This window comes from Heteronotia binoei, chromosome 16, assembly GCF_032191835.1.
Source record: "Heteronotia binoei isolate CCM8104 ecotype False Entrance Well chromosome 16, APGP_CSIRO_Hbin_v1, whole genome shotgun sequence".
Classification (NCBI taxonomy): Eukaryota; Metazoa; Chordata; class Lepidosauria; order Squamata; family Gekkonidae; genus Heteronotia; species Heteronotia binoei.
Genome location: NC_083238.1, coordinates 51,448,817 through 51,475,131, shown reverse-complemented (window position 1 = coordinate 51,475,131; position 26,315 = coordinate 51,448,817). Strand labels below are relative to the sequence as shown.

Here is a 26,315-nt window from a genome sequence, read left to right as displayed (position 1 = left end):
CCTGCTTATATTCAGGAGAGCTGCTGCCAGTCTGAGGAGACAATCCTGACTCTGATGGACTGAGGGTGCTGATTCAGTAGAAGGCAGCTTCATATGCTCAGCCTAAAGTAGCTTCGAGCTGGACAGGCTTCCCAGGAGAAGAGAGGGCTGAGAAAATCCTGCTGGTTTAGGAAATCCCAGCTGGCTGGGGCAAAGAGCTTCCTGGTCTCTCCTTTCCCCATCTGGAAAATGGGTGCATTCAAAGCTGGCTCAGAGGAGGATCGGTACTTGATAAGTGGCAAAGCAACTATCTTGCCTTGTGACTTGACTGGCTGGTCTCTGGATCGAAGGCCAATACCATGGCCTCTAGGAAGGGGTGGCCTAGTGACCTTCCAGGGCGCACCTAGTTTTAAGACGTTCCTCCTATCTGATTTGCCCTGGCCAGGCTAGCTTGATCTCCTCTGGTAGGCTAAGCTGGGTCTGCCCTGGTTAGGATGCGGATGGGAGACCGGAAGTCCCAGGGTTGCTAGGCAGAGACAGGCAATGACAAACCACTTCTGGACGTCTGAAAACCCTTGGAAGTCCTCATAAGCTGACTGTGAATCGATGGTACTTTTCAACACCACCTACTGCATTTCTACGAAAGCAATTAAACCTGAATCTGAGATGACGCCCCCCCCCCAAAAAAAAAACATTATCTCGCTTCTTAATTTTTAAATGGATATCCCTGTTATGTGTATCCAAATATGAGATGACTTCTTTTTTTTTAATAACGTACACGGGGGGAGCCAAGTTTTGCGCTGGAGAAAACACTGTGATTTGCGCTTTAAAAATAGTGTTTATAGAGGGCTATAGAGCAGTGGCCCCCCAACCTTTTTGGCACCAGGGACCAGTTTTGTGGAAGATAGTTTTTCCACGGACCGGTGGGGGCGCATGGCATTGGGGGGTTTGCCGTCCCCGACTGCCCTCCCACACGCACCCCATCCCTGCCCGCCATGGGGGGGGTTTTAAATGTGGGGGGGAGGCTGGGGCTATTTCTGCCACCTCCCTCCTAGGGGGCAGAAGTCCAATCTGCCTCCCCCTCCCATTTAAAGACCCCCCCCCACCGATCAGCTGATCAGCAGGGGTCTATAGATGAGGGGTAGGCTAAGGTCACAGCAGTGCTGCCTCTTCCACCAGCCCAGGACCTGGGTGGACGAAAGAGGTGGTGTGGTCTCGCTCTGCGGCCCAGTTGCTAGCAGGCCATGGACTGGTACCCAGTCTATGGACCGGTTGGTTGGGGACCCCGGCTATAGAGCAGGGGTGGCCAACGGTAGCTCTCCAGATGTTTTTTGCCTGCAGCTCCCATCAACCCCAGACATTGGTCATGCTGGCTGGGGCTGATGGGAGTTGTAGGCAACAAACATCTGGAGAGCTACCGTTGGCCACCCCTGCTATAGAGGATTGTAGATGGTTTATAGAAGGTTATGGAGGGATTAACCATAACCCTGTTGTTAAACTGTTCAACAACACCCCCCGTTAGGTAGGCAAGCAGTATCCCCGTGCTGGTGCGGGGGGGGTACCGGTCTTAGGCATGCTGAGTGGCCTAAAACCAATTGGGGAATTGATTTTTGATGCAAAATGTATAGATGCCATGTGAGTGATTCAGCCAATGCTAAGTTACATCAGTTCTCATTCGTATTGGGCTGGCCCTGCCTCTAGGCAAACTAGGCAATTGCCTAGGATGCTGTCCTTCTGGGGGTTGCCAAATTGCGTGTCCCCACCATTTGACTCGGTGATGTTATCAGTGGGGGGGGGGCGCCAGAAGTTAACATTGCTTGGGTGCCAGACAGTCTAGGGCCGGCCCTGGTCTTGATATTCAACAGGAATCCGAACAAACAGCCTGTTCCCAACTGAACTTGGCTGCACTTCAGGATCTATAGCAGAGAGACCCAAGTTAGGTGTGTCTAGGCAGGGGAAGGGACGGCAGCCTTCTTGGTGGTGACTCCCCAGTTATGCAATAGTCTTGCCTGCTGGCACCTCCCAGCATAACTGTTGGGTATCAGGTAGGATACAGTGCTACCCTAAGATCACAGTCTTGGGAGAAAACCATTTGGATATACCCAAGTAGGAGTTTGAATACAATGGCTCTCTTAGGGAGTGAGCCAAAGGTGGGTCTACTCAGAAGTAAATCCCATGTTGTTAAATGGGCCTGCTCCTAGGAATTTGTCCTTATTCTCTCATGTCTTTAATGGCTGGAGTCACCCTCCCCCCCCCCCGCTCCATTTTGATCACCGTTTTAGTGCTGGCTGCTGTTTTCTTTGCGGTCTTGTTTTTATTGACTAGTATGATTTTAAATTTCTTAATGGGATACTTTCGGTTTTGAATACCCTTCTGCTGGAAACCAGCCTGGGAGATTAGGCTGAAAGGTTCATTCATAAAGAAATAGTGCATTGATTTCAAGGGGGGGGCGGGATTTGCACACATTCATAATTCTTCTGTCGAAACCAGTTGAGTATAAAATGCTAAGACTTGGATGGAGTGGGCCCAGTAAATTTTTGATGGTAGTATCGTGTGTCTGTGTGTGTTCATATAGGGATATAACCAGGGCTTTTTTGTCACAGGAACTCCTTTGCATATTATGCCACACCCCTCTGATGTAGCAAATCCTCCAAGAGCTTACAGGGCTCTTCTTCCAGGGCCTACTGTAAGCTCCAGAAGGATTTGGCTACCTCAGGGGTTTGTGGCCTAATATGCAAAGGCGTTCCTGCTACCCAAAAAAAGCCCTGGATATAACGTTACTTTTCTTGTTTGGCTGAAAAGTAGGCTTTACAGAAATAAATCCCCCAGCCTTTTGGAACTTCAGTCACCTTAGCTTCAGTCACACAATGGTGTGGGGGCAGCTCCTCCCAAAACAACATTTTTTTAAAAAAAATCTGCACCGTCAATCAAATCTCCAAAGGTCAATCAAAAGCTTTGCTGGGAAAAAGCCCCACCTGGATCTACCCCCTTCTAAAAACACTTGGCAGGCACCAGGAAATGTGTTAGTGGGTGCTGTGGTGCCCACGGTTGCCGCTTTGGGGATACCTGGACTAGGCTGTGTCTCAGGCCTGTAAACACACATGAAGCTGCCTTATGCTGAATTGGACCAGAGGTCCATCAAGGTCAGCACCGTCTACTCAGACTGGCAGCAGCTTTTGGTCTTTCACATCACTCACTACCTGAACACCTGGGGACTGGATCAACGTATGGAGCAGAGGTCCATCAGTGGCTATTAGCCAAAGGGTACTGATAGAACTCCAGTACCTGGGGCAAGTAATGCTCTGTATTTTTGGTGCTTGGAGGAGGAGGCAACAGTGGGAGAGCTTCTAGTGTCTTGGCCCCACTGATGGACCTCCTGACGGCCCCTGCATTTTGGCCCCTGTGTTGAAACTGAGTGTTGGACTGGACGGGCCATGGGCCTGATCCAACATGGCTTTTCTTATGGTCGTATTAACACTTTAACTAGAGATGCTGAGAACTGAATCTAGGACCTTCTGCGGGCCAACTAAATGTTCTACCACTGAGACACAGACGAAATATTCCTTTCCCCTTTCCCACCTCATGTTAGACCTGCATACTAGCTGCCTGTCTTGGCATACTCCAAATGGCTTTGTCTCTCCTTGGTCTTGTGGACCTGCTCCTTTGGACAAGCTGCTGCAACACTGCCAAAAACATTTCCTCACATGACAGACTCACGTTTGCTAGGCCTCCTTTCTGTCTTATTTAACAGCCAACAATCATGTTCTAAGCCAGGGGTATCAAACTTCTGGCCTGGGGGCAAAATCAGGCCCCTGGGAAGGCTCCTATCAGGCCCCAAGCAACTGGCTGTCATCTGCTTCCTTCTCCTTCTCTCTTGCTTCCTTCAGTGTAACAGCTTGTTTTGCCCCTTAAAGAGTCAGAAGTCCACCCCCTCTTGAAAAAACCAACATTAGACCTGGCCGAATTGGCACACCATCGGCCGGTCTCAAACTTACCCTTTTGGGGTAAAATTATCGAGAGGGCAGTAGCGCTACAGTTACAGAGCTTTCTGGAGGACACTTCCATCCTAGACCCACACCAGCCCGGCTTCTGCCCAGGTCATGGGACGGAGACAGTACTGGTCACCCTGGTGGATGATCTCCAGCGACATCTGGATTGAGGCGGTTCAGCAGTACTGATGTTGTTGGACCTGTCGGCGGTGTTCGACACAGTCGACCATCAGTTGCTGACCCACCACCTTGCTGATGCAGGGATTCAGGGGTTGGCCCTGCAATGGCTCTCCTTCTTTCTCTGCGGTCGGGGACAAAGGGTGGCGATCAGGGGACAATCATCCTAGAGACATCCACTTAACTGTGGTGTGCCTCAGGGGGCAGTGCTCTCCCCAATGTTGTTCAACATTAAATGTGCCCCCTTGCCCAGATTGTCGGGAGACATGGGCTGGGTTGCCATCAGTGCGCTGATGACACCCAGCTCTGTCTACTGATGGATGGATGGCCTGTCTCTGCCCCAGAAAATCTAGACCTTGCATTGCAAGCTGTGGCAGGGTGGCTTAGGCTAAGTTGTCTGAAGCTGAATCCAATGAAGACAGAAGGGCAGTCCCTCTACCAGCTTTTGATGGGGCACCACTAATATCGGCACCCAGAGTCAGAAGCTTGGGGGGTGCTGCTGGAGCCCACATTGGCTATGGAGGCTCAGATAGCAGCCACTGCTAAATCCAACTTCTTCCCTTTTAGGCGGGTAAGACAGTTGGTCCCCTTCCTTAAACGTAGCGACCTGGCAACTGTGATCCATGCAACGGTCACCTCAAGACTGGACTACTGCAATGCCCTCTACATGGGGCTGCCCTTGTACCTGGAAACTGCAGTTGGTGCAGAATGCAGCAGCCAGGCTGTTATTGGGTCTCTCTATATGGGAGCACATATAGCCAAGGCTGCGAGAACTGCACTGGCTGCCAATAGTATTCCAGATTCGCTACAAGGTGCTGGTTATTACCTTTAAAGCCCTATATGGCTGAAGACCTGTCTACTTTAGGGACCATCTCCCTAAAGACATATTCCCCAGAGGGTACTTAGATCCGGGACACAGAACTTATTGTCGATCCCTGGGCCGAGGGAGGTGAAGCTGAAGTCTACTAGAGAGAGAGCATCTTCTCAATTGGTGGAACCAACCTACTGGTGGAACCAACTTCCAGAAGAAGTAAGGGCTTTGCAGGACCTTGCTCAGTTCCGCAAGGCCCTGTAAAACAGTCCTATTTCGACTTGCCTTTAGCTGATTTATAGTACAAGAGGACACCCAACATTGCTGAACATATTCAAATGAATACTAGCACCAAAACTGTTTTAAATTGTTTAATTGTCAAAAACTCCAGTGTTTATCCGTTGTTTTATTGTTTTAGTCTTGATTGTTGTGGGCCGCCCTGATATAAACCCAATAAATTGTTGTGGGCCGCCGGGATATAAACCCAATAAATAAATAAATAAGGCTTGCTCAATCGCACAGGAGCTACAGAGCAAAACCTCTATTTTCTCCATTGGCTGAGGCGCCTCCCTTGGGGAGGAAGGGAGGGGAGGAAGAGCTTGCTTTGCTAGGCTGTCACAATTGCACAACAGAGCTAATGAGCCAACCTCTCTTCCTTCTATTGGCTGAGGGTCCTCCCCCTCCTGGTTCCCTGGGGAAGGCAGGAAAGAACCAGAGCTTGTTATGCCCAGTTCCCTGGATCTCATGAAGGACTGCAAAGAAAGCACCTTGAAGACCAATAAGTACCGTAATAATGTTTTATGCATGTTTTAAGGGTTTTTATAATTTAAAAAATCTTGGTGTTTGTATCATTTATAACATTTGTGTCATTTATAAAGTAATCTTAAATAGGTACACATATGGCCCAGCTCAACATGGCCCACCCGACAAGGTCTCATTTATGTCAGATCTGGCCCTCATAACAAGTGAGTTTGACACCCCTGTTCTTAGCAATCCCATTCATACAGACCTTATGGAAATCAGATATGTTTTTCTCTGTGCAACGCCTATCGCCAGGTTTTAACACACATCTGTGTTCTTCCACAGTGCATTCCTGAGGCCCAAGCTTGGGAAACAATATGAAGCATCGTGTGTGGTAGGTGATTCTGAATGTTCTATGTTTTCTTCTGTTTGGCATGGGTGGTTTGGTTTAGGGATGGATGCCCGGGCCTCCTTCGGAGTCCTGTGGTGCCTTATGAGGGTTGCCAACTCCAGGTTGGTACATTCCTGGAGATTTGACAGCAGAGCATAGAGGAAGATGGTGGTTTGGGGAAGGGAGGATTACTCCACTCCATTGACATGAAACCACACTCCTATCAAGGGGCCTGGCACCGAGATCTGGGTATTGAACTAGCCAAAGAGCAATGGCTGGCCATCTGGAACTCCACCATATATAAAACAAAAGCAATGAATGTACAACTTCAAGCCATTAAAGTTCTCACACGTTGGTATAAGACCCCGGTACAGTTATCACACTCCTGCTCAATTTCTCCCCTTTGTTTTAAGAACTGCGGTCAGAGAGGCACATTTTTTCACTCCTGGTGGCTATGCCCCATCATAAATAATTTCTGGAGACTAATCTACCAAGAAGTACATGACCTCACCTCATTTTCTCCCCCATTCACGCCGGAATATGCTCTCCTGAATCATACAGGCACTTCGCGTATTCCTACACAAACAGAGGATTTAATTTCACATATGTTTGTGGCGGCCAAATTTGCAATCGCCTCGGTTTGGAAACAGCAAAATCCTCCATCAAGGCAGGCATGGTGGCTAAAGCTGTGGGACTACTTTGTCTTAGATAAACTCACTCATGATTTAGATCCTCGTAACACCTCCCAATCTGCTTCTCTGGACTTTGTGTGTAAATGGTGTCCCTTTATTGACAAGGTCTCAAAGGACAGCAAAAATCCTAATGACCCATATCATGCTATACTGATGTCATGTCAACTGTTGTTGTAACCTGTATTTTAATAACTAACTTTGTTTATATCCATCTTCCCGCTGTATATGGGTACATACTACACATCTGCCGATGCATTTTCATACTTGTATCTTGAACTTTATATTAATAAAGCTTTTTATTATTTAAAAAAAAAAAAGGAAGGGAGGAACAGTTTGGTGTAATGGTTTGAAGCACAGACTCTCATCTGGGAGAACCAGCTCCAAGAGGGGATTGGATAAGCATATGGAGCAGAGGGCCATCAGTGGCTATTAGCCATAGCTTATCGTTGGAGCTCTCTGTCTGGGGCAAGTGATGCTCTGTATTTTGGGTACTTGGTGGGGACACAGTGGGAGGGCTTCCAGTGTCGTTGCCCCACTGGTGGACCTCCTGATGACACTTGGGGTTTTTTGGCCACCATGTGACACAGAGTATTGGACAGGATGAGCCATTGGCCTGATCCATCATGGCTTCTCTTATGTTCTTTTGTGACACAGAGTGTTGGACTGGATGGGCCCTTGGCCTGATCCAACATGGCTTCTCTTATGTTCTTTTGTGACACAGCGTGTTGGACTGGATGGGCCCTTGGCCTGATCCATCATGGCTTCTCTTATGTTCTTTTGTGACACAGTGTGTTGGACTGGATGGGCCCTTGGCCTGATCCAACATGGCTTCTCTTATGTTCTTTTGTGACACAGAGTGTTGGACTGGATGGGCCCTTGGCCTGATCCATCATGGCTTCTCTTATGTTCTTTTGTGACACAGCGTGTTGGACTGGATGGGCCCTTGGCCTGATCCAACATGGCTTCTCTTATGTTCTTTTGTGACACAGCGTGTTGGACTGGATGGGCCCTTGGCCTGATCCATCATGGCTTCTCTTATGTTCTTTTGTGACACAGAGTGTTGGACTGGATGGGCCATTGGCCTGATCCAACATGGCTTCTCTTATGTTCTTTTGTGACACAGAGTGTTGGATTGGATGGGCCCTTGGCCTGATCCAACATGGCTTCTCTTATGTTCTTTTGTGACACAGAGTGTTGGACTGGATGGGCCATTGGCTTGATCCAACATGGCTTCTCTTCTGTTCTTACGTTAACCAGATTTGATTCCCCATTCCTCCGCGTGCAGCAGCTGGTGTGACCAACAAAATTTACCGTATTTTTGCACCATAAGGCGCTCTGGACGATAGGACGCACCTTCCTCCTGGGGGGCGATCCGCTGCCTCTGCCTCCGATCCGTGCTTCCCCTGCACCTCCCTGCCTGGCTCCATTTTCTTCCATCATGCAAACCCAGCGCTTCGTGAGCGCCGGCTGCAGAGGGGGCAGCGTGCTTCCTCCTTGCCTGTGTGCCTGGCTCCACCTCTGATGCTTAAAGCAAGCGCTGGGATCGCTCCCTCCGCCCTCCGATCCCAGCGCTTGCTTTAAGCATCACAGCTGAAGCCAGGCACACAGGCAAGGAGGAAGCACCCGCCCCCTCCGCAAACCCAGCGCTTCGTGAGCGCCGGCTGTGGAGAGGGCAGCGTTTTTCCTCCTTGTCTGTCTGCCTGGCTCCACCTCTGATGCTTAAAGCAAGCGCTGGGATCGGAGGGTGGAGGGAGCGATCCCAGTGCTTGCTTTAAGCATCAGAGGTGGAGCCAGGCACACAGGCAAGGAGGAAGCACGCTGCCCCCTCCGCAGCCGGCGCTCGCAAAGCGCTGGGTTTGCGTGCTGGAAGAAGATGGAGCCAGGCAGGGAGGCGCGGGGGAAGCGCCGGATCGGAGGCAGAGGCAGCGGATCGCCCCCCCCCAGGAAGGTACATACCTTTCTCCATAAGACGCACACACTTCCCCCCCCCCTTTTTTGGGGGGGGGAAGTGCGTCTTATAGTCCGAAAAATACGGTAATCCCGGGTAGAAGCTTTCATGAATGCATACAAAAGCTGACACCTAGAATTAAACTTGGTTGGTCTCAAAGGTGCCCCAGGACTCAAAACTTTGTTCTGCTGCTTCAGGCCAACATGGCTGCCCACCTGGATTCATGAATGAAGATTTTTCACATATATCTTTGGGAGGGCCATTGCCTTCTGAGTGGAACCTCCTCCTGCATGCATATTCAGGAACTTTGGTATTGGAGAAATTTGAGAGTTCCCTGCTCCTTTCTCTCTTTTCACAGGGATGGAATTCGAGCAGGAGCTCCTTTGCATATTAGGCCACACCCTGTGATGTAGCCAATCCTCGAAGAGCTTACAAAAAAGAGCCTTGTAAGCTCTTGGAGGACTGGCTACATCATGGGGGTGTGGCCTAATATGGAAAGGAGCTCCTGCTAGAATTCCACCCCTGCTGAGGATATATATTTTGCAGCACCCCCCAGCCCCCTCCAGAATTGGGGGATTCCTAGAGATTTGGGGGATGGAGTTTGGGGAGGCGCTGAGTAGAAAGCGCTTAAGCCCTCTCAATAGATTTAGTGTTTTAATGGCAGACAAGAATTTAAAAACTCCAGTCGGAACTGCCAATTTAAAAAAAAACCCTAAATCAATAGAACAGTCTTCAGTTGCCTCCTGAAGACTGACAGCAAAGGGGCCAGGCACACATCTCCGAGGAGGCCCTTCCATAATTATGGGGCCACCACCAAAAAGGCCCCTTCCTGTGTGCCCACCAGGCAATTGACTATTCCAAACTAATATAAGGCAATGGAAAAAACAGCTGTTTCTCCCTTTCTTTTTTCTTTTTCTGTACCTTAAAAGTAGAGATTGTCGGTCAATGCTACGGTAAACAAAGGTGTGTCTGCCGAGAGTCACACAAGACAGGATCCAGAGCACTGTGGGCAAAGTGCCACTTACGTCTGCATGTAGCATAGTGATTCCCAGGGCTTTTTTTTGAGCAGGAACAAACAGGAATGCAGTTCCGGCTGGCTTGGCACCAGGGGGTGTGGCCTGATATGCAAATGAGTCCCTGCTGAGCTTGTCCTACAAAAAAACCCCTGTGTGAAACCATGGTGATGTCAGGGGGGGGTTGGCCCAATATGCAAATGAGTTCCTGCTGGGCTTTTTCTACAAAAAAACCCCTGTGTGAAACAATGGTGACACCAGGGGGTGTGGCCTAATATGCAAATGAGTTCCCACTGGGCTTGTCCTACAAAAAAAACCCCTGTGTGAAACTATGGCGATGTCAGGGGTTGCGGCCTGACATGCCAATGAGTCCCTGCTGGGCTTTTTCTACAAAAAAGCCCAGTGTGGAACAGTGGCGATGCCAGGGGATGTGGCCTAATATGCAAATAACTTCCTGCTGGGCTTTTTCTACCAAATGAAAAGCTCTGGCGATTCCACTCTCTCTTCTGTCAAGAACTTCTAGGATCATCCTAAAACACCCCCCAAGTTGGGAGGTCATCTGGCACAACACTCCCCCATGAGCTGTGAGGGGCTGATCCTGAGAAGTAATGTCACCCTCCAACTGCTTTCCATTTGTGGGTGGATGTGGGTCCCTGCCAGGGTTGCCAACTCTGGGCTTAGAAATTCCTGGAGAGGTGGAGGCTGGGGAAGGCAGAGTTGGGGGAGCGGAGGGAGCTCAGCAGAGATATCATGCCGTACAGTCCACCCTCCAAAGCAGCCATTTTCTCCAAGGGAACTGATCTCTGTCGCCTGGAAGTCACAATCTCAGGAAATCTCCAGGCCCCATCTGGAAGTCAGCAATCCTGCTGTTTCCTGCTGGTGTTTCCGCTGTGAAATTGACATGAAATTAACATGACAGTGCTGCTTAGCCCCAGGGGTCATTTTGTAGAAAAATAGATGGTGGAGCTCATTAGCATAACTCATTAGCATATGCCACCCTGCCCAGCCAAAAGCAAGAAGGGAGAGCGCCGGGCGAGCGAGGCCTGCTTGGGCTGGTTACAGATCCAGCCAGCCCAAGCAGGCCTCGCTCACCTGGGGCTCTCCTTGGCCGCCGCCCCCCCAGTCAAAAGGCCAGCAAGCCACCCGCCACCCAAAATCATATAAGAAGTGAAGAAAGGGTGGTGCGGGCTTCTCCAGGGGTTAATGAGGGCTGCTGGGGGTGTGGCAGAGCCCCTGGTGGCTGGCTGGCTGCCCACTCTCCTAATCCAGGGATTGTTATGCAGCTGCACCTACTATTCAATGGGCAAGGTAGGTGGGTAGGGCAAGGTAGGTGGGTAGGTGGCGCTCCCGTAAGCTCCTGCTGAATCTGAGGCCTGTTTAGCCCACCGGATAATAATCCTGGCTCAGGGTGGTTAAAAGTCCATTTGAGAGACAGAGAGGCCCGTCTTGCCTGCCTGCTCTCCAGCCTTCTCTCACAAACAACGTTACATAACCGCCAGATTTTCCAGAAGACATTTCCTCTTCGCCAAGCGATGACACAGAGAGCTGCCAGAGTCTGCTCAGCTCCGGTTTTAAAAAACAGCTTGACAAGCTGAGCTGTTTGGAGGGAATGGAGGGAAACGAAGAGGCCCAGGCCCAGGGGAGGCCTCCACGTACCCCGCGGCTAAGGAGACGCCCTTCTCCCCTGAGCTGAGATCTCCTCCCACGCTGGAGAGTTTTTGAGGCTCCCTGTTTTTTAAACTTTAATCGTATTTTATTAGTTTTTTTTTTTTTAAATGTGAACGATAAAAAAGGAAGAAAAAAGAAACACAAAATAGATTGACATCTACAAAAAATGGAAGAATGGGGGGGGGGGGGAAGGATAATTCAGACACAACAGTTAAAAAGAAAGAATCTGTGACCAGAATCTACACATGTCCTCATTACAACCTTAGCCCCACATCAGACCAAGGGGGTTGGACTGGATGGGCTATTGGCCTGACCCAGCATGGCTTGTCTTATGTTCAGGGCAGTGAGGCTGTGTCTTCTTGGTGCTTGGGGGGCAAGAGTGGGAAGGCTTCTGGAGTTTTGGCCCCTCTGTTGGACCTCCACAGGGCGCCTGAGTTTTGGCCATTGTGTGAGAGTATTGGACTGAACGGGCTGTTGGCTTGATCCAACATGACTTCTCTTACATTCTTATGTCTGGGGCAGCGATGCTCTGTCTTCTGGAGGGCCAGTTTGGTGTAGTGGTTAAGTGTGCAGACTCTTATCTGGGAGAACCGGGTTTGATTCCCCACTCTTCCACTTGCAGCTGCTGGAATGGCCTTGGGTCAGCCAGAGCTCTCTTATCTGGGAGAACCGGGTTTGATTCCCCACTCCTCCACTTGCACCTGCTGGAATGGCCTTGGGTCAGCCAGAGCTCTCTTATCTGGGAGAACCGGGTTTGATTCCCCACTCCTCCACTTGCACCTGCTGGCATGGCCTTGGGTCAGCCATAGCTCTGGCAGAGGTTGTCCTTGAAAGGGCAGCTGCTGTGAGAGCCCTCTGAGCCCCACCCACCTCACAGGGTGTCTGTTGTGGGGGAGGAAGGTAAAGGAGATTGTGAGCCGCTCTGAGACTCTTCGGAGTGGAGGGCGGGATATAAATCCAATATCTTCTTCTTCTTCTTGGTGCTTGAGGGGCAACAGTGCTGGAGTTCTGGCCCTGCTGGTGAACCTCCTGATGGCATCTGAGTTTTGGCCACTGCGTGACACAGAGTGATGGATTGGATGGACCATTGGGCTGATCCAATGTGGCTTCTCTTATGTTCTCACATCATATTCAGGCTGGTGTGAGCGCTAAATGTTGGAAGAGACGTGGTCATTTGGGGGGACTATATGCACTGTTGGTTGTATTGCCAGTCTAGGGCCGGCCCATGGTTTAGCACAGGGGTGGCCAAACTTGCTTAATGTAAGGGCTGCATAGCATAAACAGCAGACGTTGAGAGCCGCAAGACATGAATGTCAGATGTTTGAGAGCCGGAAGGAAGGAAAACGGATGGGGAGAGGGAGAGGTAGAAAGAAAGCAACTTTAATTTTAATTGCATTCGCCAAGCCACTGGCTGGTTTGGTTTGGAAAAGTGATTTAAAGAGAGAAATGCCTTCTCCAAGCCAGCCAATGGGGCTGTGGGGAGCTTCAAGAGCCACACAATATGTGTGAAAGAGCCATATGTGGCTCCCAAGCCAGTTTGGCCACCCCTGGTTTAGCAGGATATAAGAAGCAAGGGTTTCTCTCAGCCTCCTAGTAAATGCAGAAGGATCCAGCCGGCAGAGTCAGAGCAGTTCTTGCTTACTGTACTCTGCCATTCTTGCAATCAGGACTGCATTGGGGAGAAAGTCAATGCATGGCGTTACTGCTGCATGGTGGTGGCTTCAGGGGCCCTCTAGCTGATTCGGGCCTCTTGCAGCTAATGCACTAATGCTGGGAGAAGGAAGCCCTTTCCTGGCAAACCATGGCTTTGGGGATGCCCATTCCGCTCAGGTGCACTCAGCTTGAGGAAACCCAACTCAGCTCCCTGTACATTTCTTTCTGTGTCTACCAATGAACATATGAACATATGAAGCTGCCTTATACTGAATCAGACCCTTGGTCCATCAAAGTCAGTATTGTCTTCTCAGACTGGCAGCGGCTCTCCAGGGTCTCGAGCTGAGGTTTTTCACTCCTATTTGCCTGGACCCTTTTTTTTGGAGATGCCGGGGATTGAACCTGGGACCTTCTGCTTCCCAAGCAGATGCTCTACCACTGAGCCACCGTCCCTTCCCTAATGCTTCCAACTTATACCCTGATTCTTTTCTTCTGTCCCCACTGTAATTTTCCACCCCAAAATGTCATTCATACAAAAGCTCCTGTCCTAGTCGTTGAAGATGTTAACAGGCTTAGGAAAATCGGCCACGTCCCAGAGTATTTTTAGGACTTGAGTCGTCAACGGAAGCCATTGAGGTGTCTGATGGGATGCTATTTTTAGATGTCCGTTTTGTATTTTGGAACCTTCCATGCGGGTGGCTCCACTGTATTCGGTTTGGAGGTCACTTGTAATGTGGCTCTCCTCTTAAAAGACTATTTCAAGCCATAATAGCAATTGTTAGCCAGTTTGGTGTCGTGGTTAAGTGTGCGGACTCTTATCTGGGAGAACCAGGTTTGATTCCCCACTCCTCCACTCGCAGCTGCTGGAATGGCCTTGGGTTAGAGATAGCTCTGGCAGAGGTTGTCCTAGAAAGGGCAGCTGCTGTGAGAGCCCTCTCAGCGCCACCTACCTCACAGGTTGTCTGTTGTGGGGGGAGAAGATATAGAAGATTCTAAGCTGCTCTGAGTCTGATTCAGAGAGAAGGGCGGGGTATAAATCTGCAGTCTCCCTTCCTTCCTTGCTGTTTGGTGCCAGTTTGGTGTGGTGGTTAAGTGTGCGGACTCTTATCTGGGAGAACCGGGTTTGATTCCCCACTCCTCCACTTGCACCTGCTAGAATGGCCTCGGGTCAGCCAGAGCTATCACAGAGGTTATCCTTGAAAGGGCAGCTGTTGCGAGAGCCCTCTCAGCCCCACCCAACTCACAGGGTGTCTGTTGTGGGGGGAGAAGATAAAGGAGATTGTCAGCTGCTTTGAGTCTCTGATTCAAAGAGAAGGGCGGAGTATAAATCTGCAGTTCTTCTTAGTGGAAAGTGCCATCAAGTTGCTGCTGATCTCTGGAGACCCCATAGGGCAGGGGTGTCAAACTCATTTGTTAGGAGGGCTGCATCGGTCTTCATTGAGACCTTGTCATGCCAAGGCATGTGAGTCATAAAATGTAATGCCAGGTAGTGGAGATATAAAATTTATAAAGAACACAGACAGACATAAAGATTTCTTTAATAATTTAAAATAAAACATGCTTAAAACATTAGCATTCTTGCAACTCTTGGTCTGAGGAGCCTCAGCCAATAGAAGGAAAAGAGCTGCTGTTTGAAGGGCACTTGGTGTAATTAGTAGACTGATGTACTTGGTGGCTTTGATCAGTCTAGCAGAAGGAAGAGAGGCTTGGCTCAGTAGCTCTGCCGTGCAACTGAGAGAACCTAACAAAGCAAGCTCTTCTCCCTGCCCCCCTTCCTCCCCAAGGGAGGAGCCTCAGCCAATGGAGAAAAGAGATTTTGCTCTGTAGCTCCTGTGCGATTGAGCAAGCCTGGCAAAGCAAGCTGTGATATGAACATATGAAGCTGCCTTATTCTGAATCAGACCCTTGGTCCATCAAAGTCAGTACTGTCTCCTCAGACTGGCAACGGCTCTCCAGGGTCTCAAGCTGAGGTTTTTCACGCCTACTTGCCTGGACCCTTTTCAGTTGGAGATGCCAGGGATTGAACCTGGGACCTTCTGCTTACCAAGCAGGTGCTCTACCACTGAGCCACCGTCCCTCCCCTGCTGAATGAAGCAAGAGAAAGTGAAAAGGAAGCAGATGGCAGCCAGTTGCTCGGGAGCCTGATAGGGGCCCTTGGGAGCCTGATTCAGCCCTCGGGCTGTGAGTTTGACACCCCTGATCTAGTCCAGCACCTATGGCCCTGTTTACCAGAGGACCACACATGTCCACTGATGTGCTCTTTTGCGATGCTAGGGCACGAGTTTTGGGATGTGAAAAGATGGCCTTTGAAGCACCCTTAAGCTCCTGTTCCCCCACTCTGAATGTGTATCTCCATTAACACATTCAAAGCGGCTAAATGACTTGCGAATGAGCAAACGGCCAGAAGGTGAGAATTATTCATCCCAGTGGGAATTTGATCTCACAAACAAATGTGGGGGGGGGGGGGGGGGAGAATGAGAGAAAGAGAATAAAATAAAGCATGATCATCATGGCTACATGGTGAGGGCTGGAGAGCTGCAGCAAGGGCGATAACAATATAGCGGTTGGCAAAATATTACATTTCTTGTTCAAGGGTTCTACATGAAATGACAGGATCTTAAATCAGGGGTGTCAAACATGCAGTTTGGGGGCCAAATCAGGCCCCTGGAGGGCTCCTATCAGGCCCCTGAGCAGCTGGCTGTCATCTGCTTCCTTCTCCCTATCTCTTGCTTCCCTTCTCCATAACAGCTTGCTTTGCAAGGCTTGCTCAACTGCACAGGAGCTACAGAGCAAAACCTCTATTTTCTCCATTGGCTGAGGCACCTCCCTTAGTGAGGAAGAGGGGAAGAATAGCTTGCTTTGCCAGACTCTCTCAATAGCACAGCAGAACTACTGAGCCAAGCCTCTCTTCCTTCTATTGGCTGAGGCTCCTCCCCTTCCCAGTCCCCTGGGGAAGTAAGGAAGGATCCAGAGCTTCCTTTGCCCAGTTCCCTGGATCCCATGGGAGAAATACAAAGAAAGCATCTTTAAGACCAACGAGTGCTAATGCTTTAAGCACGTTTTAAATTATATATATTTGTGTTTGTGTCCTTTATAAAATTTATATCTCTGCTACCTAATCTTAAATAGGTACACACACTGCCCTGCCTGACACGGCCTAACCCAACAAGGTCTCATTTATGTCAGATCTGGCCCTCATAACAAATTAGTTTGACACCCCTGCCTTAAATCTTTCACCCGAAAATAGACTTTTCAACAGAGGCATAGACCCTAAATTAAACAAGAAAAAAAGCAGAATTGATATCAGTCTTTATATCCACCGGCAGATTAACTTTGGCTGCTAACTGGAAAGATCAGTCTCCGCCAACTACACAGCAATGGCATGGGACGAAAATGAGAATATTTTGTCCTGCACAAATTAGCATACCATCTCTCACCCGGCGATCCGTATCAAAATTAAGTGTTAGCAGTAGGGTCTCCTCTAGTAAATTATACGGCAGAACATGATATGGTTCCAAAAAAATCATTACTATAGAAGCTTAATATATTTTTGAATATATTTTTGATTATATAACTATTGTTAAATTAATATTGTATAAACTGTAAATTATTATGCAATTGTGATTATTACAATGGTTGTTATTAGATGTATAATTTGGTTGGATTAATCAAATTTAATTTTTTTTTAAAAAGGGTTCTACGTGTACAGTGGTGTCTCAAGCAAGAAGGAAGTCCTTCTTCATTCCAAAGGGTGATGAACTGATGGGAATTCACTGCCACAGGAGGTGGTGGCGGCTGAAAGCAAAGCCAGCTTCAAGTGGGGATTGGATAAGCGTATGGAGCAGAGGTCCATAGTTTATCGTTGGAACTCTGTCTGGGGCAGTGATGTTCTGTATTCTTGGTGCTTGGTGTGGGGGGGCACAGTGAGAGGGCTTCTAGTGTCCTGGTCCCACTGATGGACCTTCTGATGGCAGTTGGGTTTTTTGGTCACTGTGTGACACAGAGTGTTGGACTGGATGGGTCATTGGCCTGATCCAACATGGCTTCTCTTATGTTCTTAAGCAGGGGTGGAATTCTAGCAGCGGCTCCTTTGCATATTAGGCCACACCCCCTGGTGTAGCCAACCCTTCAAGAGCTTACAAAGCTCTTTTTTGTAAGCTCTTGGAGGATTGGCTACATCAGGAGTGTGTGGAGGATTGGCTACATCAGGACTGGCACACTCTCGGCCGGTCTCGAATTTGCCCTTTTGGGGCAAAATTATTGAGAGGGCAGTAGTGCTACAGTTAGAGTCTTCTGGAGGACGCTTCTGTCCTGAACCCCCATCAGTCCGGCTTTCGCCCAGGTCATGGGGTGGAGACAGTTCTGGTTGCCCTGGTGGATAATCTCCAGCAGCATCTGGACTGAGGAGGTTCAGCAATACTGATGTTGTTGGACCTGTCGGCGGCGTTCGACACAGTCAACCATCAGTTGCTGATTCACCGCCTTGCCGACGGAGGGATTCAGGGGTTGGCCTTACAATGGCTTTCCTCTTTTCTCCACAGTCGGGGACAAAGGGTGATGATTAGGGGCAGTCATCCCAGAGACACCCACTTAATTGTGGTGTGCCTCAGGGGGCGGTGCTCTCCCCAATGCTGTTTAACATCTATATGCACCCCCTTGCCCAGATTGCCAGGAGGTATGAGTTGGGTTGCCATCAGTACGCTGATGACACCCAGCTCTATCTACTGATGGACGGCCGGTTTGCCTGTACCCCAGAAAATCTGGATCTGGCACTGAAGGCCGTGGCAGGGTGGCCTAAGCGGAGTCGACTGAAGCTGAATCCGACAAAGACAGAGGTTCTTTGCCTGAGCTGCAGCGGTCCGAGAAGGGGAATCCCTCTACCAGCTTTTGATGGTGTGCCACTTGGAGTGGCGCCCAAAGTCAGAAGCTTGGGGGTGCTACTGGAACCTTCATTGACAGTGGAGGCCCAGATAGCAGCCACTGCCAAATCCACCTTTTTCCATCTTAGGCGGGCAAGGCGGTTGGTCCCTTTTCTCGACCGTGGTGACCTGGCAACTGTAATCCATGCTATGGTCACCTCGAGATTGGACTACTGTAATGCCCTCTACATGGGGCTGCCCTTGTCTCAAATCCAGAGACTGTAGCTGGTGCAGAATGCAGCAGCTGGGCTGTTATTGGGGCTCCCCATGCGGGAGCACATACAGCCTGGACTGCAGAAACTGCACTGGCTGCCAATAGTGTACCAGATTCTCTACAAGGTGGTGGGTATTGCCTTTAAAGGTCTATATGACTGAGCACCTGTCTACTTTAGGGACTATCTCTTCCCATATGTTCCCCAGAGGGTACTCAGATCAGGGACACGGAAACTATCGATCCCTGGGCCAAGGGAGGCAAGACTGAAGATCGCTCGGGAGACAGCCTTCTCTGTAGCGGCCCCTTATTGGTGGAAGCAACTGCTGGAAGAAGCAAGAGTCCTTGCGGCACCTTGTTCAGTTCCGCAAGGCTTGCAAGACAGCTTTATTTCAACTTGCTTTGAATCGATAGCCACACCTGAGAATACTCAGGAAGGCCGAAATTACTGGAATGTTTTATTAGCATTTGTTTTAAAAATGTTTTCATATTGATATAGTTTAAGGTTTTAATTAGTTAATGTTTAATGTCTGTAAATGTTTTTACTGTTGTGAGCCGCCCTGGGCCTGCTTTGGCGGGGAGGGTGGGATATAAATCCAATAAAATAAAAATAAAATAAAAAATAAATTCCACCCCTGTTCTTCAGAAGCCAACAGCTGCCCACTCGGTAATTATGTTCATCCTAACACGATGGCTTTCACGATTGTTTGTGGCAGGATAGGAAATGATCTGAGCGAGCACTGACTCTTTGTGCACTGTGGGTCCAGGAATATCGGCAAGTTTAAACAGCTCTGGGGCCAGACTGGGTAGTCCTTGCGGTTCTACAAGCCAGTTCCGGCGGGCCAGCGACACTGAGGAGGGGTGTCAATTTTCTCATCATCTCCTCATGCTCTGCCAGTGTGTGACACCATCTGCAGACTTTCAGGCCAGGTTTCAGACAAGCAGAGCTGAGCTTAGCTTTCCCTTGGCTCTGGGCAGCCTGCCAGGACAGTGTCCCTCTGGGTCCTTTCCCTGTAATTGAAATGAACAGCCTGTCCAAAGAAGACAGCGTCTAGGACTGCTTTCATTTTACTGCTGAATGAAAGTAGCACAGATCTTCCAATGTCTCATGGGTAAGAATATAAGAGAAGCCATGTTGGTCAGGCCATTGGCCCATCTCGTCCAACACTCTGTGTCATACAGTGGCCAAAACTCAGAGGCCATCAGGAGGTTCATCAGTGGGGCCAGGACACTAGAAGCCCTCCCACTGCTGCTTCCCCAAGCACCAAGAATACAGAGCATCACTGCCCCAGACACAAGAACATAAGAGAAGCCATGTTGGATCAGGTCAATGGCCCATCCAGTCCAACATTCTGTGCCACACAGTGGCTAAAACACAGGTGCCATCAGGAGGTCCGCCAGTGAGGCCAGGACACTAGAAGCCCTCCCAGTGTTGCTCTCCCAAACACCAAGAATACAGAGCATCACTGCCCCAGACACAAGAACATAAGAGAAGCCATGTTGATCAGGCCAATGGCTCATACAGTCCAACACTCTGTGTCATACAGTGGCCAAAACCCAGGGACCATCAGGAGATCCACCAGCAAAGCCAGAATTCCAGAAACCCTCTCACTGTTGCCTACCAAGCAGCAAGAATACAGAGCATTGTTGCTCCAGACATAAGAACATAAGAGAAGCTATGCTGGATCAGGCCAGTGGCCCATCCAGTCCAACACTCTGTGTCACACAGTGGCCAAAACTCAGGTGACATCAGGAGATCCACTAGTGGGGCCAGAATTCCAGAAGCCTCCCATTCTTGCCTCCCAAGCACCAAGAATGCAGAGCGTCACTGCCCCAGATAGTGTTCCTTCTATATCTTGGGGCTAATAGCCACTAATGGGCCTCTGCTCTTAAGAACGTAAGAGAAGCCATGCTGGATCAGGCCAACGGCCCAGAGCGCCACTGCCTCAGACAGAGTGTTTCATCTATATCAGGGGTGGACAAACTTGCTTAAAGTAAGGGCCACATAGAATAAACATCAGATGTGGAAGGAAGGAAGGAAGGAAGGAAGGAAGGAAGGAAGGAAGGAAGGAAGGAAGGAAGGAAGGAAGGAAGGAAGGAAGGAAGATACATTTTATTTGTATCCCGCCCTCCCCGCCCAAGCGGCTCAGGGCGGCTAACAGCATAAAATTCGATACATACATTGTATAATAAATAACAGTTAAAAACAGTTAATTAGATCCTTAAAATTCTAAAAACATTAATACATTTAGTGCTATTCCATCAGTAAGTTTAGTTGGCAATTTAGTAGAATCAGCTGGTGAAGGCTATTTGGAACAGAGTGGTTTTGCAGGCCCTGCGGAATTGTTCAATGTCCCGCAGGGCCCGCATTTCCTCTGGGAGCTGATTCCACAGCTGTGGGGCCAGAACTGAGAAGGCCCGAGTACGGGTACTTTGGAGTCTTACCTCCTTTGGCCCGGGGATAGTCAGCAGGTTCTTCCCTGCTGACCTCAGTGCTCTCTGGGGTTCGTACGGGGAGAGGCGGTCCCTAAGGTAGGCAGGTCCTCGGCCATATAGGGCTTTAAAGGTAATTACCAGCACTTTGTAGCGAATCCGGTATACAACTGGCAGCCAGTGCAGTTCACGCAGCCCCGGCTGTATGTGCTCCCGCTTTGGGAGCCCCAGCAACAGTCTGGCAGCCGCGTTCTGCACTAGCTGCAGCTTCCGGGTTCGGCACAAAGGCAGCCCCATGTAGAGGGCATTACAGTAATCCAGTCTCGAGGTGACCGTTGCGTGGATCACTGTTGCCAGGTCCCGACGCTCCAGGAAGGGGGCCAACTGCCTTGCCCGCCTCAGATGAAAAAAGGCTGACTTGGCAGCGGCTGCTATCTGGGCCTCCATTGATAATGAAGGCTCCAGTAGAACTCCCAGGCTTCTAACCCAGGAGGAAGGGAGGGAGGGAGGGAGGGAGGAAGGAAGGAAGGAAGGAAGGAAGGAAGGAAGGAAGGAAGGAAGGAAGGAAGGAAGGAAGGAAGGAAGGAAGGAAGGAAGGAAGGAAGGAAGGAAGGAAGGAAGGAAATAGATGGGGGTAGGGGAGGGATGTGGAGGTGGAGGTGGAAAGAAAGCAACTTTTGACTTTAAATGAATTCTCCAAGACACTGCCAAGCTTGGCTTGGACACGTGATTTTAAGAGAAAAATGCCTTCTCCAAGCTGGACAACAGGGCGGTGGGGGCTTTGACTTCAGTTTGGAGAAACAGTGATTTAGGGATGACATACTAGAGGTTTACAAAAATCATGCATGGAATAGAGAAGGTAGAGAAAGAAGTACTTTTCTCCCTTTCTCACAATACAAAAACTCATGGTCGTTCAATTAAATGAATGAACCAGTGGGCTTTGAACAGATCTAAGGAAGTCCTTCACCCAAAGGGTGCTTAACACGTGGAATTCACTGTCGCAGGAAGTGGTGGTGGCTACAAACATAGACAGCTTCAAGAGGGGATTGGCTAAACATATAGCGCAGGGGTGGCCAACGGTAGCTCTCCAGATGTTTTTTGCCTACAACTCCCATCAGCCCCAGCCAGCATGGCCAATGGCTGGGCCTGATGGGAGTTGTAGGCAAGAAACATCTGGAGAGCTACCATTGGCCACCCCTGATATAGTGGTTATAAACCACAAGGTATAGATCAGGGGGGGCCAAACTGGTGGTTCTTTCACACATATTGCCCTGTCAGTTGATTTGGAGAAGGCATTTAAAGTTAAAGTTGCTTTCTTTCCAGCTCTCCCTTCCCATCTATTTTCCTTCCTTCCTTGTGGTTCTCAAGCATTTGACATTCATGTCTTGTGGCTCTCAAACGTCTGATATTTATTCTATGTGGCTCTTACGTTAAACAAGTTTGCCCACCCCTGGCATAAAGCATAGAACAACCCTTCGCAGCATTGCTTAATTAAATGGTATCTTTAATTCCATTTCATGGAAAACAGGAATCTGCACAAGAAGGGAACGCTGCAAAAACTGCCAACATATCATGCATTAACCTAATTTCCCCTTTTCTCCCCCCCCCCCCCCCCCCGGCAGTCCTTCGAACGGGTTTTGGTTGAGAACAAGCTGCACGGGCTTTCACCGGCCCTCTCGGAAGCCATCCAGAGCATTTCTCGCTGGGAACTTGTCCAAGCTGCCTTGCCCCACGTGCTCCACTGCACGGCCACGCTGCTTTCCAATCGCAACAAGCTAGGTGAGTGTGAACGCGAGATTTCAAAGAAAGATTGCTATGTGGTGTTCTGCTGGGAACGTTTCAAAGGAAGGCAAGACTGTGGATCTCGTGGAGTGCGGTACGTGGGGCTTTTTTTGTAGCAGGAACACCTTTGCATATTAGGCCACACACCCCTGATGCAGCCAATCCTCCAAGAGCTTAGAGGGCCCTCAGTACACGGCCCACTGTAAGCTCCAGGAGGATTGGCTACATCAGGGGGTGTAGCCTAATATGCAAAAGAGGCTCCTGCTAGAATTCTATCCCTGTAGCCAATCCTCAAGAGTTTACAGGGCTCTTCGTACAGAGCCTTCTGTAAGCTCCAGGAGGATTGGATACATCAGGGGGGGGGTGGCCTAATATGCAAAGGAGCTCCTGCTACCAAAAAAAGCCCTTAAAAGAGCATAGCAAAACTATAGGATCTTAGCGTGCAGCTGTGTAAATTAAAAAAACTGCGAAGAAACACCATACATTTTAAACAGCAAAACAGTGTAATGTAAAGGTCAGTGGTGTCCTGACAGAGCTTGCACATAGAACTTCACTGGACCCTGGGAATCTTACAGACATGTTCTGAACCTTGTTGGTCTCCTGTGGATGCATTGTAAAGATTGGGTTCCAGTGATAAATAAGCCTCCAAACTGAAGAAGGACAGATGAAATGTCTTCATATCTAGAACAGATGTCTTTGGAAGGGCTTCTTTAGTTCCATGAACTAAATACTGGAAAATTGTCACTCCTTGGCGATTGGAAAGACTGCTTTTGAACTGTCTTCCGTGAATGTCTTCTTGCTACATGTTCTTGTCTTTTTGAAGAAGAAGAAGTTATTGGATTTATATCCCGCCCTCCACTCTGAAGAGTCTCAGAGCAGCTCACAATCTCCTTTACCTTCCTCCCCCACAACAGACACCCTGTGAGGTGGGGGGGGGGGCTGGAAAGGGCTCTCACAGCAGCTACCCCTCCAAGGACAACCTCTGACCCAAGGCCATGCCAGCAGGTGCAAGTGGAGGAGTGGGAAATCAAACCCGGTTCTCCCAGATAAGAGTCCACACACGTAACCACTACACCAAACTGGCTCTCCAGTTTGTTCTACGTGCAAGCTCTGTCAGGACACCACTGACCTTTACATTACACTGTTTTGTTGTTTAAAATTTATGGTGTCTCTTAGTGGTTTTTTAATTTACACAAAAAAAACCCTGGCAGTGTGTCTCATTAATGTTGCACAAGCAATTACTAGAAGATGCACGAGATCTTCTCCATCCCTTTCCTATCAGATGTATTGCATGTAGGGTTGCCAAGTCCAATTCAAGAAATATCTGGGGACTTTGGGGGTGGAGCCAGGAGGCATTTGGAGGTCTTGAAGCATCAGCAAACAACAGCTCCAAGGTTCAAGCTGATTCTTTTGACCAAAGATTTTTGTTGCATTGTGTCTCCCAGGACATCAGGACAAGCTCGGGGTTGCCGAAACCAAACTCCTTCACACCCTCCACTGGATGCTTCTGGAGGCCCCCCAAGACTGCAGCAATGACCGCTTTGGGGGTGGAGACCGGGGGTCCAGCTGGAGAGGCAGCAGCAGTGCCTTTATCCACCAGATGGAGAACCAGGGCTCTCCCGGCCACCCCAGGCGGGACAGCACCAACGACGAGGAAGAAAATAACCGAAGGAAGTTCTTCCAGAATTCCATGGCCACGGTGGAGCTCTTTGTCTTCTTGTTCGCGCCTCTAGTTCACAGGATTAAAGTAAGTCCCTCAAGTGCTGGGAGTGGGAGAAAAGGAGGTAAAGGAGAGGTTCCTCCAGACATTTTGCCTTCCTTGGGAGGTGGTGGGCTCTCCTTCCTTGGAAACATAGGCTAGATGGCCATCTGACAGCAATGAAGGTACTGTGAATTTAGGGGGTGGTAATTGTGAAGTTCTTGCATTGTGCAGGGGTTGGACTAGACGACCCTGGAGGTCCCTTCCAACTCTATCATTCTATGGTTCTTTAGTTTCATAGCTCTGGGTGCAAAATCAAACATGCCTTTGATCCACCCACCCACCCATCCACCAATCCACCCACCCATCTCTCTCTCTCCCTCCATCCCTCTCTCCCCTTCTCTGCATTTAGAATAAGGCTGATAAAAAAATGATAAATGGGTGATTACTCTGTGTTATCCTCCTTGAATCCCAATGAGAAAAATGAACCACGAATAACATAAATAAAATAAATATTTGCCCCCCTCCTAGGCATGCAGGCATGGTGGGAATCTTAACTTGAGCATGAAATTAGGGGATATTTTGTAGAATTAAAACTATGGTTATCTTTGAAGTGAAGAATTCCTTTCAAGAAGAAGAAGATTTTGGATTTATATCCCGCCCTATACTCTGAATCTCAGAGTCTCAGAGCGGTCACAATCTCCTCTACCTTCCACCCCCACAACAAACACCCTGTGAGGTAGGTGGGGCTAAGACAGCTCTTATAGCAGCTGCCCTTTCAAGGACAGCTTCTATAAAAGCTATGGCTGACCCAAGGCCACCTCAGCAGGTGCAAGTGGAGGAGTGGGGAATCAAACCCAGTTCTCCCAGATAAGAGTCCACGCACTTAACCACTACACCAAACTGGCTCTTAGAAATAGATATGGCCAGTTTAGATCAGCCCGGCTCAACTAGATGTGGTATTGTCTCTGTGTGCTTTCAGGAATCCGATCTGACTTTCCGTTTGGCCAGCGGTCTGGTGATCTGGCAGCCGATGTGGGAACACAGGCAACCTGAAGTATCGGCCTTTACTTCCATGGTGAAACCCATCAGGAATATAATTACAGGTGTGTGAGACTGTGAGATAGACCCGACACTAAAGCTTCTTCTTCTGGACAAGGATGACACCGCAGAGCCCCTTCTAGGATTGCCAAGTCCGTCTTCTGGAAGTAATGTCATAGCACCGGGAATGTCACGCTAGGGATGCTCTTGGACTCGCAATAAAACTCTATACTACCATAGAGTTTTATCGTGATTCCTAGAGCGTCATACCAGAAATGCTCTAGGATTTGCAGTCAAACTCTTAGGTCCCATAGAGTTTTTAGTATGGGTCCTAGAGCATCCCCGGCTCCTCACCCAATCAGACGGACAGAAGGGATCGTGGGAAAATTACGCCCTGTAGCTACTCCAACACAGGCTTCCCTGAAGCCTGTAGGCCTCCCTAGGCCTAGGATCATGACAATGATATATTTTAAAGTTTTGTCTACCCAATGGGAAGAAAATAATAGACTGGCAGGGATAGAGGTAGAAAGAAAGTCCCACCTCTTGCTCAGTTGCTTCTCTCCAGGGCTTTTTGTTTTTTTTTAATTTAGAAAAAGCCTATCAGGAACTCAATAGCATATTAGGCCCCACCCCCTGATGCCAAGCCAGCCAGAACTGCATTCCTGTTAGGGTTGCCAATCCCCAGGTGGGGGCAGGGGATCCCTCAGTTTGGAGGCCCTCCCCCGCATCAGGGTCGTCAGAAAGCGGGGGGAGGGGAGGGAAATGTCTGCCAGGAACTCTGTTATTCCCTATGGAGATTTATTCCCATAGAAAATAATGGAGAATTGATCTGCGGGTATCTGGGGCTCGGGGGGGGGGCTGTTTTTTAAGATAGAGGCACCAAAGTTTCAGCATCTAGTGCCTCTCCCCAAAATATCCCCCAAGTTTCAAAATGATTGGACCAGGGGGTCCAATTCTATGAGCCCCAATAGAAGGTGCCCCTATCCTTATTTCCTATGGAAGGAAGGCATTGAAAAGGTGTGCTGTCCCTTTAAATGTGATGGCCGGAACTCCCTTTGGAGTTCAATTATGCTTGTCACAGCCTTGATCTTGGCTCCACCCCAAAGTCTCCTGGCTCCACCCCCAAAGTCCCCAGATATTTCTTAAATTGGATTTGACAATCCTAATT

At 49.2% G+C, this 26,315-nt stretch overlaps 1 protein-coding gene across 1 annotated transcript in view; it reads left to right on the top strand.

The window, feature by feature from the left end:
* The first annotated feature begins 5,294 nt into the window (after positions 1 to 5,294).
* UNC80 (unc-80 homolog, NALCN channel complex subunit) overlaps positions 5,295 to 26,315 on the top strand; it is a 219,538-nt gene continuing 198,517 nt past the window's right edge. Inside the window, exons 1-5 of the mRNA XM_060257048.1 lie at positions 5,295 to 5,356; positions 6,043 to 6,091; positions 22,248 to 22,404; positions 23,853 to 24,154; positions 25,089 to 25,212. Coding sequence (XP_060113031.1) covers positions 5,295 to 5,356; positions 6,043 to 6,091; positions 22,248 to 22,404; positions 23,853 to 24,154; positions 25,089 to 25,212 — 694 coding nt within the window. The remainder of the gene's footprint in view (positions 5,357 to 6,042; positions 6,092 to 22,247; positions 22,405 to 23,852; positions 24,155 to 25,088; positions 25,213 to 26,315) is intronic.